This window comes from Salvelinus sp. IW2-2015, linkage group LG35 (genome assembly GCF_002910315.2).
Source record: "Salvelinus sp. IW2-2015 linkage group LG35, ASM291031v2, whole genome shotgun sequence".
Classification (NCBI taxonomy): Eukaryota; Metazoa; Chordata; class Actinopteri; order Salmoniformes; family Salmonidae; genus Salvelinus; species Salvelinus sp. IW2-2015.
The window spans coordinates 19194207-19215028 of NC_036874.1; the positions used below are offsets into that span (position 1 = coordinate 19194207).

Below are 20822 nucleotides of genomic sequence, written 5' to 3' on the forward strand. Positions count from 1 at the left end.
CTATGCTTGTCTGAAGTGTTATTGCCTCAAGTGCAGGGGTCTCCATGGTCGGAGAGCGAGAACATAGTTATAAATAATGTCTACACGATATTTATAACGTGACCGCCAGTATTGACCGCAAGTATCCCAAACAGATGTAGTATTTGACAAAAACAGAATAATTTCCAACCTTGATTACATTGCGATATGATCACTCTCTATTTATGCGTGGGAATAGTAGTGAACTTCCTCAATTAAAATAACTGATTTTCCTGGTGATTTTAGTCTTTATGTCCAAAGACAAATATTTAATTTTTGCGAAAAGAACTTGGGGGGGTCCAAATAAAATCACCCAAGGGCCAAATTTGGCCCGTGGGCAGCCTATTGGGAAACCCAGCTCTAGTCAGACAGTAAAATGGTGAGGTGAACTGTTAGTCACAGTAATATGGTTTAACAATCAAATTGAATTCCACCTCTTTAGGGCCTGCAAGGATATGATGTTTCAGTTTTGCAATGTTCTTGGCACAGAAAATCAGTTGCCACATTTATTTTTCCACTCCTTATCTTTATTTTGGATGTCAAATTGTGTTTGATGCTTCTCAGGAAGTCAAGAGCAGCCTTTTTTTTCCGACTGCAGAGTAAATCATGAGTCATGACACTTACTGTCTCAGTCTCTCAAAATGTGAATGAAGCAACGCCAGTTATATCCCTCAACAAAACCCTAAATCTTTCTTTCTGTAGGGTTTGTTGTTTCATTTTCAGATGGACTAAACCCAGTTACTTGGAAGTACAGTGGGGTATGCAGGTCCAAATTGTGTACAGTGTCTATGACACAGTGAGACTTAATCAAACTACGTCAGAGAGGGAGAGATTCTGTGTGTTTTCTGTGAGGAGAAAGACGCACTCTTGTCTGACTGAAATAGTTCCATGGTATACCACCTAATGGATATTTCTCTCCTTTCCTCTTCTCAATATATCTCCTATGTTTCCCATAGCGAAATTACTTTTGTTCCTTCCCCCCCAACAATCGCTCGTCTGTTTCCCACAGGGCTCTCAGAACCGGTAGCAGTTAGGGAATTACTTTAATTTCCGAAAAGCGCAGAAAGCACTACCTCGTGCCGGGTCCTAATCCCTCTGAGCGATGCTTGTTTGGATGATGAGGTCATGTAATGTTTTTCGTTGAAGCAGTCATTTTATTTTCTTACCAGCCAGAGGGGATGGAACCACAAGAACTGGCTTCATCAGGACCGTAGTTACAGTTGAAGTCGGAAGTTTGCATACACTTGGGTTGGAGTCATTAAAACTATTTTTTTTCAACCACTCCACAAAATTCTTGTTAACAAACTATAGTTTTGGCAAGTCGGTTAGGACATCTACTTTGTGCATGACACAAGTAATTTTTCCAACAATTGTTTACAGACAAATTATTTAACTTATAATTCACTGTATCACAATTCCAGTGGGTCAGAAGTTTACATACACTAAGTTGACTGGGCCTTTAAACAGCTAGGAAAATTCCAGAAAATGATGTCATGGCTTTAGAAGCTTATGATAGGCTAATTGACATAATTTGAGTCAATTGAAGGTGTACCTGTGGATGTAGTATTTCAAGGCCTACCTTCAAACTCAGTGCCTCTTTGCTTGACATCATGGGAAAATCAAAAGAAATCAGCTAAGACCTCAGAAAAACAATTGTAGACCTCCACAAGTCTGGTTCATCGTTGAGAGCAATTTCCAAAACGTGAAGGTACCATGTTCATCTGTACAAACAATAGTACGAAGTATAAACACCATGGGACCACGCAGCCGTCATACCGCTCAGTGGTGCGAAAAGTGCAAATCAATCCCAGAACAACAGTAAAGGACCTTGTGAAGATGCTGGAGGAAACGGGTACAAAAGTATCTATATCCACAGTAGAACAAGTCCTATAACGACGTAACCTGAAAGGCCGCTCTGCAAGGATGAAGCCACTGCTCCAAAACCGCCATAAAAAAGCCAGACTACAGTTTGCAACTGCACACGGAGACAAAGATCGTAAATTTTTGGTGAAATGTACACTAGTCTGAAAAAACAAAAATAGAACTTTTTGGCCATAATGACCATCGTTATGTTTGGAGGAAAAAGGGGGAGGCTTGCAAGCCGAAGAACACCGTCCCAACCGTGAAGCACGGGGGTGGCAGCATCATGTTCTGGGGGTGCTTTGCTGCAGGAGGGACTGGTGCACTTCACAAAATAGTTGGCATCATGAGGCAGGAAAATTATGTGGATATATTGAAGCAACATCTCAAGACATCAGTCAGGAAGTTAAAGCTTGGTCGCAAATGGGTCTTCCAAATGGACAATGACCCCAAGCATACTTCCAAAGTTGTGGCAAAATGGTTTAAGGACAACAAAGTCAAGGTATTTGAGTGGCCATCACAAAGCCCTGACCTCAATCCTTTTGAAAATTTGTGGGCAGAACTGGATAAAGCATGTGCGAGCAAGGAGGCCTACAAACCTGACTCAATTACACCAGCTCTGTCAGGAGGAATGGGCCAAAATTCACCCAACTTATTGTGGGAAGCTTGTGGAGGGCTACCCGACACATTTGACCCAAGTTAAACAATTTAAAGGCAATGCTACCAAATACTAATTGAGTGTATGTAAACTTCTGACCCACTGGGAATGTGATGAAAGAAATAAAAGCTGAAATAAATCATTCTCTCTACTATTCTGACATTTCACATTCTTAAAATAAAGTGGTGATCCTAACTGACCTAAGACAGGGGATTTAATCCTAAGATTAAATGTCAGGATTTGTGAAAAACTGAGTTTAAATGTATTTTGCTAAGGTGTATGTAAACTTCCGACTTCTACTGTAAGTGTAGGCTAGTTAGTGACAGACTGCCAATATTAAGAGAATATTTTTTTATGAAGACTGTTATACGGTTGTTGAGTGGACTTCCTTTAAGTGAATTGGGTGCTTTATTCTGAAAAAGGCAATCACCGCCTGATATTGGTCTTCCTGAGTAAGATTGGTCACAACTACTGTAAAATGACTGGTGTTTCACGGTCTGAAACGGGGAAGCTATGTACACCGGAGGAGGTTGATGAAATTCCACTATATAAAGATCGCTGAATCCAGTCACCAGCAGTTCACTGGTTTGTTCGATGGTGGCAGGGGTTTTACTTGATGCTTGTTGTGGCTTTCTGTGTAAGCTTAATTTAGTAGATTTTGGAAAAAACCTACGAATTTTACCTTATTGTGTGCTTACGTATTATAAGTGTCTCAAGATGTTCCCGAGAGAGAGAAATCGTTTGAAATTCCGTCACTGGAGTTTATTTTGATTTTGAAAGAGTGCATTTTTCTTTTTCCAATTCCACATCTTTCTGAATCACCCTGATGATTAGATGACTTGCTCTGAGAGATACTGATTAACCAAAATAAAAGCCCTCCCATCCCTGACATCACTTACATCTGGAAGCCATTTCATTGTAAATAAATGTCCCATGTGGCCGAAAGGTGAATCGATCATTCACGCCCCATTCAATCCATGATTCATTTGAACCATGTACCAGCACACACACTGACTTCAGGATTGGGTTGGGAAAAGGCTTGCCAGAGGTAGCTCTTTTCACTCGTTTGAAATGACTGCCCGAAACTAGAAGTCGGCAGCCTGTTTCTTGACCTCTAGAGGGGGAATGGGTGGAAGTCATTCCGACTGTTCTGGGTATTGTTAGTGCGTAGATTTATTATTATAATAATTAATAATGAAGGTAATAATATTTGCCATTCAGCAGACGTTGTTATCCAAAAGCGACTTAGTCATGCGTGCATACATTTTATCTATTGGCCGTCCCGGGAATCGAACCCACTACCCTTGTGTTGCAAGCGTCATGCTCTACAAACATAGCTACAGAGGACCATAGAGAGGTGCACACAAGGCTCCTTGTGATTGATGAGGTCTGGAAAAAGCATCTCAAATGGGCCAGAGACTTTGTTCCTAACTGGAAGCACAGATTGTAGGCTTTCATTTGTGAGTGTGCCGGTTATTTCCCTTGTCATCCTCTCCATCATTGAGCTTTACGTGCGGTTATGGACCATCGTTTGACAGAGCGACCACAGTTGGCCATAACAGAGTGATTCATGTGTGTTCGGGATTGACCCCCAATCATATTCCTGTCGTGTGTAGTACTGTAGTTGCATATGTGTATCAGGTCATGTTGGCCGTACGTATAAGATATTCTCCTTCACTGGACGAATTTGCAAGATTAGCTTCCACCATAGGGTTTTCACTTGTCAAGTCATTTACAATCAGTGCAGATGAAGGGGAGGAGATGAGAGTACAGGTTTTGAAACAATTGAGATAGAGGTTGAGTTTGTTTTTTCTTTGTTTGTTTTGCAGTGGAGCAGGTCCCTACAGAGGCCTACACCATCCCACTTTCGCAGGCCGAGGTTATACAGGAAGGAAGTGACGTCACTCTGGTCGCGTGGGGAACACAGGTGAGACGTGGAAGAAGGAGCCGTGGGTTGATTCTACATACTCGAGCCATAGAGGAGATGGAGCTATATATCTATTTATGACCGTGCATGAGTCATGACCTTAGCCAGAAGTCATTGTTTAGGGTTTGGAGGCGGGCAGAGTAGGGACGTCCGCGTTACGTCTTCGGTCTTTGACATTTTTTTAAGCCGACGGGGACGAGCCGTGGATGAACTCCTAGCGCCATCACAAGCCCACGCCGCTCAACAGGGGCTTTCTCACCAGGGGTCGGTGGTTTATCGTGTCTACACTGACGTCTCCGTTGGACCGACGCTGCGCCACGGTGTTAACGGTCCACATCTACACAAGGCCTTCCGTTGTCTTCAACTCCTGTCCCCCTGATTTTAGTTTCCTCAGGAGAGGATTATGGTCTCTATAGCGCTCTTGGTGTCGTTGCCTCTTACAAAGATTCTGCTCGCCCACTTAATGGGCTTAACCCACCAAGAGAAATAGAATAATGTAGGTACAGCTGAAAAGCAGAGGGGGTCTATGCCTGGGGGCCGGGAATGACTGGGAAATCAACTCCATCAAAGCCGTCAACTTTGCAAAGATGAAAAATACACCCAAGTAGTCGAAATCGGGGCTTTTTAAAATGTCACCCCATTACTCCGGTAATCCATCAGCCCTCCATGGACGAGCGAAAAGAAAACAACTCCCAGCGAGTGGAGCGGTCGGAACCGCGCCTGGAACCTGCAGTGAAGGCCTGCTAATGAGCGAAACAGAGGGGTTCATTTTGCTAGTCCTACTGTTATATTGTAAAATGTCATTTTATTGCACACTTTAAACCTGTTCATATCTTGACACAAGTTCTAGGCTCTGTCGTTGCTTTAGCAATATTCAGTATATTAGTAGTTATCTCTAGCATGGTTGACTAAAACCAGAATATTTATCATTTTAATATGCCTTTTGTCGAATCTTGTCTAAATGGATTAGAAGTCCTTAGATTGCTGTGTTTATTTTTTATCAATTGGCTGTCTGGTTTTGACTCATGACTATCACCCAAGACACACACATGAATAGATTTTGTTCATTAACCCTCACACACATTCATAGACACACTCAAAGCCCTGATGCACAGCTTGGGGATAACAACGATGGAGCCAGTATGTCCTGCTGTTAGATTGCCGATGATTCACAGGCACAGCAGTCATTATCTGGAAACATACAGCGTTCTAATCTGCCAATAAACATGGAGTCTATCCAAGCAACTTCCTTCATTAGTCCAAACTGACTTGAAAGTTAATAAGGGGTGCTGTGTAGTGGTTTTCTGCTGATTCTAAAAGGGGTTCTTGATGGTATTATAAAATGTTCTAATATCCATTGTGGATTAGAATGGAATACACGGTCTTGATCGCTGACTCCTGCCTTGCAGATCCATGTGCTGAGGGAAGTGGCCAACATGGCTCAGGAGAAACTGGGTGTGTCCTGCGAACTCATAGATCTACAGACCATCTTGCCTTGGGACACTGAGACCGTTTGCAAGGTAAGAGGCATGCTAGGCTATATAATTTGTGTACACACACACATACTCAGGGTTGGGTAGGTTACTTTCTAAATGTAATACGTTAGTTACTAGTTACCTGTCCAAAGATTGTTAGCAGTAGTTTAACTTTTGGGTTACCCAAACTCAGTAACGTAATCTGATTACTTTTAGATTGCTTTCCCCTTAAAGGCATAAGAAGACAAAAATGAATTCCCAATTTAAGGCCAGCATCCCGGAGTTGCCTCTTCAATGTTGACGTTGAGACTGGCGTTTTGCGGGTACTATTTAATGAAGCTGCCAGTTGAGGACTTGTGAGGCGTCTGTTTCTCAAACTAGATACTCTAATGTACTTGTCCTCTTGCTCAGTTGTGCACCGGGGCCTCCCACTCCTCTTTCTATTCTGGTTAGAGCCAGTTTGTGCTGTTTTGCGAAGGGAGTAATACACAGCGTTGTACAAGATCTTAAGTTTCTTGGCAATTTCTCGCATGGAATAGCCTATATTTCTCAGAACAAGAATAGACTGACGAGTTTCAGAAGTTTTTGTTTCTGGCCATTTTGAGCCTGTAATCGAACCTACAAATGCTGATGCTCCAGATACTCAACTAGTCTAAAGAAGGCCACTTTTATTGCTTTTTTAATCAGAACAACAGTTTTCAGCTGTGCTAACATAATTGCAAAAGGGTTTTCTAATGATCAATTAGCCTTTTAAAGTGATAAACTTGGATTAGCTAACACAACGTGCTATTGGAACACAGGAGTGATGGTTGCTGATAATGGTCCTCTGTACGGCTATGTAGATATTCCATAAAAAATCTGCAGTTTCCAGCTACAATAATCAAATCAAATGCACTTATATAGCCCTTCTTACATCAGCTGATATCTCAAAGTGCTGTACAGAAACCCAGCGTAAAACCCCAAACAGCAAGCAATGCAGGTGTAGAAGCACGGTGGCTAGGAAAAACTCCCTAGAAAGGCCAAAACCTAGGAAGAAACCTAGAGGAACCAGGCTATGAGGGGTGGCCAGTCCTCTTCTGGCTGTGCCGGGTGGAGATTATAACAGAACATGGCCAAGATGTTCAAATGATCATAAATGGACGCAGCATGGTCAAATAATAATAATCACAGTAGTTGTCGAGGGTGCAGCAAGTCAGCACCTCAGGAGTAAATGTCAGTTGGCTTTTCATAGCCGTATTAAGAGTATCTCTACCGCTCCTGCTGTCTCTAGAGAGTTGAAAACAGCAGGTCTGGGACAGGTAGCACGTCCGGTGAACAGGTCAGGGTTCCATAGCCCCAGGCAGAACAGTTGAAACTGGAGCAGCAGCACGGCCAGGTGGACTGGAGACAGCAAGGAGTCATCATGCCAGGTAGTCCTGAGGAATGGTCCTAGGGCTCAGGTCCTCCGAGAAGAAAGAGAGAGGGAGAGAATTAGGGAGAGCATACTTAAATTCACACAGGCAACCGGATAAGACAGGAGAAGTCATCCAGATATAACAAACTGACCCTAGCCCCGACACATAAACTACTGCAGCATAGATACTGGAGGCTGAGACAGGAGGGTCAGGAGACACTCTGGCCCCATCCGTGATACCACCGGACAGGGCCAAACAGGAAGGATATAACCCCACCCACTTTGCCAAAGCACAGACCCCACACCACTAGAGGGATATCTTCAACCACCAACTTACCATCCTGAGACAAGACCGAGTATAGCCACAAAGATCTCCGCCACGGCACAACCCAAGGGGGGCGCTAACCCAGACAGGAAGATCACGTCAGTGACTCAACCCACTCAAGTGACGCACCCCTCCTAGGGACGGCATGAAAGAGCACCAGTAAGCCAGTGACTCAGCCCCTGTAATAGTCATTTACAACATTTAACGATGTCTACACTGTATTTCTGATCAATTTGATATTTTAATGGATAATTTTCTTTGCTTTTCTTTCAAAAACAAGGACATTTCGAAGAGACCCCAAACTTTTGAACGGTAGTGTAGGTAGAGGTAAAGTGACTTGGCAACAGGATAGATAATAAACGCTGGTAGCAGCATCATATGTGATGAGTCAAAAGAGTTAGTGCAAAGAGGTCAATGCAGATAGTCTGTGCAGCTATTGATTAGTATTATGGCTTGGGGTTAGAAGCGGTTTAGGGTCCTGTTGGTTCCCGATTTGGTCTGTGTCTTGGGTGGCTGGAGCAGTGGATTTCAAATTCAACCACACAGATTCAACTACAAAGACCAGGGAGGTTTTCCAATGCCTTGCAAAGAAGGGCACCTGTTGGTAGATGGGTAAAAATAAAAAGCAGACATTGAATATCCCTTTGAGTTATTAATTACACTTTGGATGGTGTATCAATACACCCAGTCACTACAAAGATACAGGCGTCCTTCCTAACTCAGTTGCTGGAAAGGAAGGAAACCGCTCAGGGATTTCAATGGTGACTTTAAAACAGTTAGAGTTGAATGGCTGTGATAGGAGAAAACTGAGGATGGATCAACAACATTGTAGTTACTCCACAATGCTAACCTAATTAACAAAGTGAAAAGAATGCCTGTACAGAATAAAAATATTCCAGAACATGCAGCCTGTTTGCAACAAGGCACTTAAACTGAATTGCGTTGCCACATTTTTTACTTTTGTCCTGAATACAAAGTGTTATGTTTGGGGCAAATTCAATATAATACATTACTGAGTACCTCTCTCCATATTTTCAAGTATAGTGGTGGCTGCATCATGTTATGGGTATGCTTGTAATCGTTAAGGACTGGGGAGTTTTTCAGGCAAAATTTTTACGGAATAGAGCTAAGCACTGGCAAAATCTTAGAGGAAAACCTGGCTCAGTCTGCTTTCCACCAGACACTGGGAGATGACTTCACCAGCAGATGGGTGAGAAATAAATATATATAATACATGTTGAATTCAGGCTGTAACACAACAAAACGTGGAATAAGTCAAGAGGTACGAATACTTTCTGAAGGCACTGTATTTTGTCACCTCCCGAGATGTGCCAATGCCACGCATTTTAAATGGTCCACTTCACACGCGCCGCCACATACTGTTTTGTTGTGAACGTGGCAAACTGCTGGGGACACGGCACTCTGGCAAAAGTGCCGGCAGGATTTTTATATTGTCTGTTTTATCATGCAATTTTAAAGTCCCTCTGGTGCAGCACATGACACAGTTGGTAAGCTCTGCGAGGCCTGCCGCTGCCAATTAAATCTTATAACTGACAGTTAAGGCACAAGATCAAAATTGTGGTCGCAGGCCAGTAATTTAATAGTGAGGCCAATTGGAATCGATGGCATATTTTGTTATTGTCTTGGCACGGGGACGCTTCAAATGAAGTCAGCAACAGTCTGTTATGGGCCGTTTGTTCAGAGACTATTTTCTCAAATAAACGGGGTGATTTTCAGCAACGGCCGCCCCGTTAAACCGGCTGTATGAAATTGAATAGTGTGTTTATACACCGCTTATGGTTCTCGGGGGCAAGGCCTCCGTCTTCACCTTGCCAACAACACTTGTCTTCCTCTCCACTGTTTTCTCTTCTCTCCTCTCCTTCAGCTAAACATGTTGTGGATTATCCATCCTCATACCTTTTTTAATTCCCCATTTCCGTGTTAGTTTGTAGCCCCCTTATCTCCTCATTCTCTTATTACGTATGTCTCTGTTTTCTCTTGGTAAGGCATTATGTCCTCACTCAGTCCTATAGCCGTGAAATTCAAAAGCCGACAACACTGCCAGGGAATGTGTTGTTGTGCAGCAGTCTCTGTGTGTTGCCCTATATGCCCCATGTGGCATTATTTGGCGGTTGTGGATGAGTAGAGAACCTTTTAATCACGCAATTAACTCGAGAGGATGAATTAACCACAGGCTAAATAATCGCCATGTTCTTTGTACCCGATTTGCCATGAATGCAACGTTAAAATATTTTGTTTTATCTTTTAATAAATCTGAAGCATAAAGAACTTCATGGTCCAGATTTTAAATGAGGAACAAATGCGGGTGTCTGTTTAAAAAGAAAAGAAGCTTACGTAAGACTACTGATTCCTCTCAAAGTGAAAGCAGAGAATCCCTTTTATGTTTTCAGACAGTGGGGCCAGCTAATGAAAACAACCCTGACATGAACTCGAATTTTGGCTCCTTTTATGCACGAAAGGTGGGTTAGTGGACGTGGAAATGGGTTCGGTTACCCAGAAATGGCTATGCTGAAGTACTGTGGTTTTTAAAAATGTGTCTGTCTTAGCAGTGCCTGTTTGGGTCACAACGCACAGAAAACCAAATGCCCCATGTTTCAGTATCATCATTTCAAATGGTCTGCCCTGACTGAGTGCATACTTTATTTTCCCACCTGTGGCCAATGGTCTGCCTCTGCAATGGGGGGTGGTGTGTGTGTGTGTGTGAAGACTAGACACAAGTATTCATCCACTGAGTGCCATAATGGATTTCTTGTGTGAAATACTCCTGTCGTCTTAGTTGGGAAGTGCTGGCTGCTGAGCGGTTGAATTAGAGGTTTTTACCAGTGTAGGTCCCCTTAGGTGCTACAATGTATAGCACATGAAGGTCGCCTTTGAAACTAGCCTACCTTTCCATATCTGCATTTGAAGAGCTAGATTGATTGTACTCACATTGCACAGCAATTTATGGGGCATAGCTGCCTGATGATGGGGAAAATGGTTCCCTTTTATGGTTGGTTTCACTAACCCATATTGAATAAATCCAAGAGTAACCGAGAACTAAAAATGTTATTTCATTAGCATTGACGTAACTGGGATTTCAGACACCAGCCCAGAACTATTGAGTGTGAGTGGAACCTTTTTAAATCAAATGAACTGCTGTCCAGGAATATGTCTATGAAATTAAATGATCATTCATCCTACCTAAAAATGCAATCTAGTCCAAGTCCCTGCTTAATCTCTAATGTGAACCAGACCCCTTTATGTGTGCTTACGCTACTCTGTCTGTCGCCCCTCTGACTACCCGGAATCCTCCACTTCCAATCCTGAAGTAGGCCTAATATTCAAAGGTTAGGTGGAGAGTGAGGTCAAACCTTGGTGCCCCTGGTCACCCTGACTGACTGACTGAGGGCAAGCCCTGGGTGCTCCCTGCCCGCCTGCCCTGGCTCTGTGGCTAGAACTACTGCTGATGCTGAGCCTTTTTCAGACACAGGGGCATTCACACAAGGCAGCTATTGCAGGAATTTCCACATTAATTTACATTTGGCATTTTATTGAAACAAGTCCTACACATGTAGGGCCGGTCAGCCGGCGGCAGAGTTGTCACAAACCTCTTCTTTCCTTCTCTTGACTCACCCTCCCGCCGAGCCCTCTGACTCACCAGCTATTTTGGATTTACAGAGGACGACTGTGGCCAGAATTACCCAAGTCACACAGCCCTCTCTGGCCTCAGAGCCTTAGATCTTTTGCTACGAAAGGGGCGATGTGACATTTCATCAAACGATTGCTCAGAGGAATAACTCACAGAGCATTGTAACCTCAATCTTTATCCTGTTCCATCGGAGTTGGCTTTCTCCGACTCCATTGAGAATTTCTAGGATTCATTATGTGCCAGTCTATATGCTGACATGAGGAAAGAAAAAAAAACTGGCACAATTGTCGCCATCAGAGGCTAGTAAATAGTATTATTCTCCGATCCGTTGATTTCGACTGTCAGTGCTATTCTTGGCCTCAAGTACATGTCAGAAAGAATTCAGTCTGCTTTTTAATTCAGTGGTTGTTCGCTTGATCTCCCGTTTCTAGGAATTACCTAACGTGCGCTAACATCGCCTTGCATTAAATGGGTTGATGGCTCATGAGCAGGCAGATGTTGTGTGTGTTGTGGTGTTGTGTGTGTGTGTGTGTGTGTGTTGTGTGTGTGTGTGTGTGGTGTGGTTGTGTGTGTGTTGTGTGTGTGGTGTGTGTGTGTGTGTGTGTACACACACGCTCAGCTTGTTGAGTCCATGGACGCACATCCGAACACTGGAGTTCAATTAGGACTTCATATAAATCTATGAGTCACAGTCGGCTCCTGCGTCTCTCCTCAGCGTCTTTGAACAGCGGACATCCATGCCCAGATTGTCCATGATGTCCATATGAGTCAGTTCAATCAGTTCTTATCTGTTTGATCCTGGTGGGTCTTTATAGATGTGTGTCTCTTAGTACATGTGATCATTAACACGATAGCTCTGGGTTTCCTGTTCCCTCCATCCGGAGCCATCCACCCCGGTGGTAACCGGGCGGCGACACAGGGATCTAAATATACAGTCAAGTCTCTTGTTGACAAAGGGAATAGACAGAAATTGCTGTAGAAATGGAGGGAAAAACTGTATTTTGTGCCGCTGTCTGCGGCAGTCCAGTAAATGTAATAGTCGTTCATTTAAGGGATAAACAAAATGGCTGGTTTGGCCCTGCCAGACCCACAGGCTCAAATGATATAATGTGGAAAGTCTCCCTCTCTCTTGCTCCTGGGTCAAAAGCCAGTGTGGTAATTTATATAAAAACCCATATCATCCTCTTTGACAGACCTTCAGTCTGTTGTTGTTTTCAGTGGCTTACATCTTAAGGGCTCTTGAGCTGGCTCTTGTACAATCAAATTTTGATCAGACATTTCTACCGCATTGTACGGCTCCTTCATATTCAATACTAGTCCAGGTTCGTATTAGTGCCTAGTCAGTGATTCAGAGGCATTTTCCAGTCCCGGTCAGACTCCGATCTGGCCAGTGTGAAACCGTTTGTTGAGGGAGTGCAGTCAGTAATAAAGCGGTGGCTCAGTTAGCGGTGATTGGAGATGGCACTTCCCATGCCGCACAAACCAGACCCGTCAGCCAAAAAGGCCTGGGTCCTGGAAGACCTTAGGCCCTCTCCCTACAATGAAGCTCTTATTACTTTCCACCCATAGCTTCAGCTCTCTCCAAAATAGCTATTTTGACTGCTTCGACCTCCCATGACACACAATACCCTTCCAGACTGGGTCTTTCCAAAGCAAAGAAACGGGCTAACGTGATCAAGATGTGGCTCGGTCTCATGCTTTGAGGTTCCAAAATCCATGCGCCCATGTCCGCTATAAAATGCATTTGAGACAATTCACGGTGAATTTAGGTGTTTTTGATTTTGCAGTGAGACTTGTAAAGGCGTTTTGTACCCAGGTCCGTGTGGTAGGCATCTGGAGGGTTCATGCACTGTACTGTCCTTTAGTATCCGGACGGCAGAGCTCATGTACTGTTTCATTTCATTGTGTCCTCATTGCCTTCAGTCAGTGGGTTTGAAGATGTTTTAAAAACTTATTCTCAGGCTCATTTTAAGGTCACCAAGGCACTGATGAAATACGTTCCACTATGAACTGTCAAGATTAGCTTATTTCACCTGGGATTGATCTCACAGCAGAGGGCCATGGAGCTGACACTATAATAAGATAGCATGTCCCTTAGGTCACGGCTGAGAAATGCTATTTTAGATATCTCCCTGTCTCCCATCTCTCCTCACACTTGGTCATGGTCTGTTAACTCTCTCTTGGTCATCGATATCCCCTTTTTACTTTAATACTTTTACCTCTCTTGACCTCACTTGCGTACTCTCCCCTCTCTCAACATTGCTATTGTCATCGCACACAATATTTCTTCGCTTTGGCGTTTGTCCGCCTCGCAGGCAGCAAGTCCGTTCTGGTTTGGGAATCTGCAAGTCCTATCTGCTCCCATAAAACACACCGTTCCCATTTCCCCAGCCTCGGCACACATGCCACATCATATGGTGTCCCTTAATGACCCCTGGAAATGTGTGTGTGTGTGCTCACTTCTCCTTCCTCCTCTCCAGAAATATGTGCGACTTTGCCAAAGAAAAGCCAGAACACCCACTGTAACGGAGCAAAAAGTAAAGGAGTGCGAAGACTAAACAGACCACTCTGACTCTGACATGAAGGGAACTCCTCTACTTTATCCTTCTGCTACATCAGAGCACTACTGCCACAGATAGCTGCTGGCGTGTCCTATTTGACAAGTGGAAAAGGATGTGTAAACATGAAACGGCCAGTGACATGTTCTCCCTGTCTGCTCTGAGTGAGTGGTGTGGGCATAGCATGTTTGCTGAACTTGGTTACCCGAGGGGCTGGTGTTCCCGGCAGTCTGCACTTCACACTGAAGGCTAACACTTGCCATGGTAACACAGATGTGTTGGCAGGTGGTATAGTGTGGCAGGTGCTGGCTGGCTGTTTCATTCGTTTATTCAAAGTTCACAGGGAGTGGAAATGTTTTTTTATTTTAAAAGCCCCAGGGTTGCGTGGGTACTTAAAGGCGTGGATATGAAAGGTGTGATTGTCACTACAGAAACTGATGCTAACCCACTATGGATAATATACAGTCATTCCATTTGTTAATTGATTTAGTTGTAGCAGTGAATGGAAGACTCTTGGTATGATTTTTGGCCAAATCGTGACCAAGAAAATATCACTTAAATCAGTATCGGCCTAGAATTGACATTTTAGCACATCCCTCACATAGACTTGTATACGTTATCCCTAATGCACAGTGGAGAGGTCTGTCTGCCTACGGGTCCGCTGGTGACACGAGTATGGGCCTACCCTTTTTGGTACGATGGTGTGAAAAGGTCATAATGCACCTGTGTTGATTTTAATGTGTATACTTCCTGTAAAAATCGGTTCCTTTTAATAGAATTGTGTGTTTCCTTCAGTTAGACTGACTCAAAGTGTTGGGCCTCGTCCCTCGAGGTGACGCAACCCATTGGCCGAACCCATAAGAGGCAAGAGTCATCTAACTAAATTTGTGTGTTTGCACCCACTGATCTCTCTGCTAAATGAAGATGTGTCTAGCGTCAGAGCCAGTGAGAGAGAAATAGATGACGGTACGAGAACGGAGGGACATGGATGCAATATCGGCAGCGTGGCCTTTTCTCCAAGACTGTGTTTCTGGGAAGTGGGGCTGCTGACTGTATGGGGAGCTCTAGAGCTTGTTCACTTGCTTTAGATAAGACTTAGCACTTACCAATCTGGCCCACCTCGCCCACTAAGTGCTGTCTTACTCAAAGAAATCTAGCAAATATACTGTACCGGCAGTGGAACGGAGGGTTCAGACTTTGTTTGTCATGAACTGGGATGGAAGCAATGTGAAATGCAAACACTTTTTTAGGTTTGATGGAGTGTTTTGGATACAATGTCACAAGTAACAGACTTTTCCTCAGTCTATGGCTGTGGGTGTAGTGGTACTGTAGTTTTTTTGGTCGTACTTTAAAAAAACGTTTGAATACATTTGTACTTTGACTGTTTTACTTGTGTTGTGTTTCAAAATGGGCTTTTAAAGTCACATGCACAAGTACAGTGAAATGCCTTTATGCAAACTCTAAACCCAACAATGCAATAATCAACCTTTTCAACCTCCTGAGGGGAAAGAGGCACTGTCGCTGTGCACGACTGTGCATGTGTGTTTGGACCATTTTAAGTCTTTAGTGATTTGGACACCAAGGAACTTGAAGCTGTCTACCTGCTCCACTGAAGCCCCATCGATGTGGATGGTGGCCTGCATTTAAAGGCATTTTAATTATTCACTGACCGCGTTCTGGCAAATCTGACCATAATTCTATCCTTCTGATTCCTGCTTATAAGCAAACATTTATGAAGGAAGCACCAGTGACTCAGTCTATTAAAAAAGTGGTCAGATGAAGCAGATGTTAAACTACAGGACTGTTATGCTAGCACAGACTGGAATATGTTCCGGGATTCTTCCGAATGCATTGAGGAGTACACCACATCAGTCACTGGCTTTATCAATAAGTGCATCGAGGACGTAGTCCCCACAGTGACTGTACGTACATACCCCAACCAGAAGCCATGGATTACAGGCAACATTCACGCTGAGCTAAATGGTAGAGCTGCCGCTTTCAAGGTGCAGGACTCTAACCCGAAAGCTTATAAAAAATCCTGCTTTGCCCTCCGACGAACCATCAAACAGGCAAAGCGTCAATACAGGACTAAGATTGAATCGTACTACACTGGCTCCGATGCTCGTCGGATGTGGCAGGACCTATTATAGGCCACAAAGGGAAGCACAGCCGCGTGCTGCCCAGTGACAAGGGCCTACCTATGCATCGCTTTGATGCATGCAACACTGAGGCATGCATGCATGAGAGCATCAGCTGTTCCGGACGACTGTGTGATCACGCTCTCTGCAGCCGATGTGAGTAAGACCTTTAACCAGGTCAACATTCACAAGGCCGCTGGGCCAGACGGATTACCAGGACCTGTGCTCCGGGCATGTGCTGACCAATTGGCAGGTGTCTTCACTGGCATTTTCAACATGTCCCTGATTGAGTCTGTAAAACCAACATGCTTCAAGCAGTCCTGTGCCCAAGAGCACTAAGGTAACCTGCCTAAATGACTACAGACCCGTAGCACTCACATCCGTAGCCATGAAGTGCTTTGAAAGGCTGGTCATGGCTCACATTAACACCATTATCCACTTAACTAAACACCTCCCTCTGCAACTGGATCCTGGACTTCCTGACGGGACGCCCCCAGGTGGTGAGGGTAGGTAGCAACACATCTGCCACACTGATCCTCAACACAGGGGCCCCTCAGGGGTGCGTGCTCAGTCCCCTCCTGTGCTCCCTGTTCACTCATGACTGCACAGCCAGCCACGACTCCAACACCATCATTAAGTTTGCCAATGACACAACAGTGGTAGGCCTGATCAACGACGAGACAGCGTATAGGGAGGAGGTCAGAGACCTGGCTGGGTGATGCCAGAATAACAACCTATCACTCAACGTAATCAAGACAAAGGAGGTGATTGTGGACTATAGGTAAAGGAGGACCGAGCACGTCCCCATTCTCATCGACGAGGCTGTAGTGGAGCAGGTTGAGAGCTTCAAGTTCCTTGGTGTCCACATCACCAACAAACTAGAATGGACCAAACACTCCAAGACAGTCGTGAAGAGGGCACTACAATGCCTATTCCCTATCAGGAGACTGAAAAGATTTGGCATGGGTCCTCAGATCCTCAAAACGTTTCTACAGCTGCACCATGGAGAGCATCTTGACTGGTTGCATCACTGCCTGGTACGGCAACTGCTCGGCCTCTGACCGCAAGGCACTACAGAGGGTAGTGCGGACAGCCCAGTACATCACTGGGGCTAAGCTGCCTGCCATCCAGGACCTCTACCAGGCGGTGTCAGAGGAAGGCCCTAAAAATTGTCAAAGACCCCAGCCACAGACTGTTCTCTCTGCTACCGCATGTTAAGCGGTACCGGAGCACCAAGTCTAGGACAAAAATGCTTCTCAACAGCTTTTACCCCCAAGCCATTAGACTCCTGAACAAGTAATGAAATGACTAACCAGGCTATTTGCATTGCATCATGTTTGTACAACTGATTTTTTTGACAGTTTAGAAGGAAAACATATTATGATGGTGAGGTAAACAAGAAATCGCCACGCTGCTGTGGTTCGTTTCAAACTTCCAAACCATGACCTCGTAATTTTTGCTTAATAAGTCAATCTTTCAGTAAATACCCCACAATGAAACAAATCTACACTACATGACCCAAAGTATGTGGACACCTGCTCGTCGAACGTCTCATTCCAAAATCATGGGCATTAATTTGGAGTTGGTCCCCCCTTTTGCAGCTATAACAGCCTCCACTCTTCTGGGAAGGCTTTCCACTAGATGTTGGAACATTGCTGCGGGACTTGATTCCATTTAGCCACAAGAGCATTAGTGAGGTTTGGCACTGGCGTTAGGCCTGACTCGCAGACTGTGGTCCAATTCATCCCAAAGGTGTTCTATGGGGTTGAGTACTGGGCCCTGTGCAAGCCAGTCAAGTTCTTTCCCACCAATCTCGACAAACCATTTCTGTATGGACCTCGCTTTGTGCATGGGGGTATTGTCATGCTGAAACAGGAAAGGGCCTTCCCCCAAATATTGCCACAAAGTTGGAAGCACAGAATTGTTTAAAATGTCATTGTATGCTGTAGCGTTAAGATTTCCCTTCACTGGAACTAAGGGGCCAAACTTTACAGTTGACACTATACACATGGTTAGCAGATGTTAATGTGAGTGTAGCGAAATGCTTGTGCTTCTAGTTCTGACCATGCAGTAATATCTAACAAGTAATATAACCTAACAATTTCACAACAACTACCTTATACACACACGTGTAAAGGAATGAATATGAATATGTACATAAAAATATATGAATGAGTGATGCCCGAACAGCATAGGCAAGATGCAGTAGATGATATAGAGTACAGTATATACATATGAGACGAGCAATGCAGGGTATGAAAACATTATACAAAGTGGCGTCTGACTGCTAGATGGTGAAGCATGATTCATCATTTCAGAGAACGCATTTCCCCTGCTCCAGAGTCCAATGGCGGCGAACTTTACACCACTCCAGTCGACACTTGGCATTGCGCATGGTGATCATAGGCTTGTGTGCGGTTTCTCGGACACGGAAACCAATTTCACGAAGCTCCCGATGAACAGTTATTGCGGTGACATTGCTTCCAGGGGCAGTTTGGAACTCAGTAGTGAGTGTTGCAACCGAGGACAGACAATTTTCACGCTCTTCAGCACTCGGCATTCCCGTTCTGAGCTTGTGTGTAGAAATTTGACGAACTGAGTTGTTAATATGGCGTCCGATGGCGGTGCCACGTTGGAAGTCACTGATCTCTTCAGTAAGGCCATTCTACTGCCAATGTTTGTCTATGGAGATTGCATGCTTGTTTCCTCGATGTTATACACCTGTCTGCATCGGTGTGGCTGAAATAGCCGTATCCACTAATTTCAAGGGGTGTCCATATACTTTTGTATTTATTATTTTCAACTCAAATTAATCAGAACATCAATGGGCAGAATTTCCCTCAGGTTAGCACTAGGGCTGGGGCAATATGACGATATATATCGTGTGACGATAGAAAAACGTATTATACTGTATCGTTTATTTTGTTGTCGCAAATCACACTCTTTACGGCAATATTTGGATAACGCTTTGCATGTGGAAGGAAATTTGCAACACACACAAACGTGGAAGAGAGTGAACGTGACACAGAGCACGGAGACATGGAGCTCGTACCTAAAATAGGGGCTACTTCGGTCGCAAGGACGTGGTTTGGGTATGAAAAGTCTGACACGGACCAGAAAACCGTCCTTTGTAAAATATGCAGCAGGCCGGTCCCAACAACAGGCTCAAACACCACTGACCTCTTTTACCACCTACGCAAGAATCATGTGAAACAGTACGGAGAGAGTCTACGATTGAGACCCCAAAAAGTACAGTCGAGTGCTCAAAACAAACCCCCGACTCAGACGTTGCAAGAGGCTTTTGCCCGCGGCACACCATATGGCAAAGAATCATGAAGACGGAAGGAGAAAACAGCTGCCGTTACAACTTACATATGCAAAGACATGGCCCCAATTTACACGGTCGAGAAACGTGGGTTTCATGAGTTGGTGCAAACACTCGACCGAAGGTACCAAATGCAAATTCATATGTGACACTTTTTAATGCCAAAATAACATGCAAAACAGGCAAGGCCCCTAAATAAATACGTATTTATTTATGTTTGCAACTATAGTTGAAGTGTTTTCTATTTACCTTTTTAGATTTTATACATCCATATTTTATATCTTGTTACATGCTTAATTGAAAATTTGCGCAAAGGTTCTAAATAAAAGGAGAAATAATCAACCTACCTTTTATTTTTTGAGTATAATTCAATGTGATAATAGGCCTTTACATGTAGTCATTTTATGTAAAATATTTATTCATTGAATTTACAGAAAATATGCTATATCGTGATGTGTATCGTTATCGGGATATGAATTTACCTATATCGGGATATGAGATTTTGGCCATATCGCACAGCCCTAGTTAGCGCCATACTTCTTTCTAGAAGAGAAGTTCGAAGAGAAACCTTGTGGACACTGGACCTGTAGAACCAGATATTTTAGTAACCTCAATTTGTTCTGTTGCTTTTGGGCTGTGCTGCTTCCCTTTATCATTACTCAAAAGGTACACGTTTGATAGAAGGGTCTTGGCTTGTACAGGATGAGTACTGGCGCAATGATGTTAGCTCCTTAAAATACCCCAAAAATATGTTGAACTGTACAACTGATCCTGAAAGCCTTTTTGGATTTAGAATGTGAGTTCCATTTCATTTTAAGCAGGCTGTACTGCTGTCTGACTGCTTGCCCAGTTCCATTGGGGTCTCAGGGACCGAACCATGTTTATTTTGTGGTTCTGTTCAGGTATGAACATAACATGGACTGCATCCAAACACCAGGTCCTTGAGTGGCCACATGGACGTGTCGAAACGAGTCAGTTGGCATCGCAGACCACTAATATATGAATTAATTGAACTGTTGCGAGGATGTGTTTATGTCCGAGACAGAGACTGCATAGTGGGAGACTGGGACACAGCAGGCTTGAGTTAAGTTGTTGAGCGCTAAAGGAGGCTGACTTGTCTAAGCATCTCTCCACTCACTGGCAGGAACCCATCTCTCATTAGTTTACATATGCATTGAAAAAGATGACTTCAAACAAACAATAACAAACACGGAACATGGCCCCAGTATTGTGTCAGGGACATCGCTTTTCAATTAAAGTAGATTTATGACGAGCCTGCTCCAACAGAAGACTATGCCTTCCAGTAAATGAAGTTCAATGAGTTCTTAAAATATTTTATTAATCCATTATTTATGGGTTGTTCCACGAAAGCGTACATTTTGGGTAGTGTGTAATGCTGTAAAAAAAAAAAATATTTAACCAAATTGTAATATTCTGCTTTAAAGAGCACGTTCCACTTCATAAATCATGTTTTCCCATTTCAAGAGCTCAAATTT

The 20822-nt window shown here is 43.9% G+C and overlaps 1 protein-coding gene across 1 annotated transcript in view; it reads left to right on the forward strand.

The window, feature by feature from the left end:
* The window catches only part of LOC111959008 (2-oxoisovalerate dehydrogenase subunit beta, mitochondrial), an 88577-nt gene that overhangs the window by 28511 nt on the left and 39244 nt on the right, over positions 1–20822 (forward strand). The window contains exons 7-8 of the mRNA XM_023980404.2: positions 4366–4463; positions 5873–5983. Of these exons, the coding sequence (XP_023836172.1) occupies positions 4366–4463; positions 5873–5983 (209 nt within the window). The remainder of the gene's footprint in view (positions 1–4365; positions 4464–5872; positions 5984–20822) is intronic.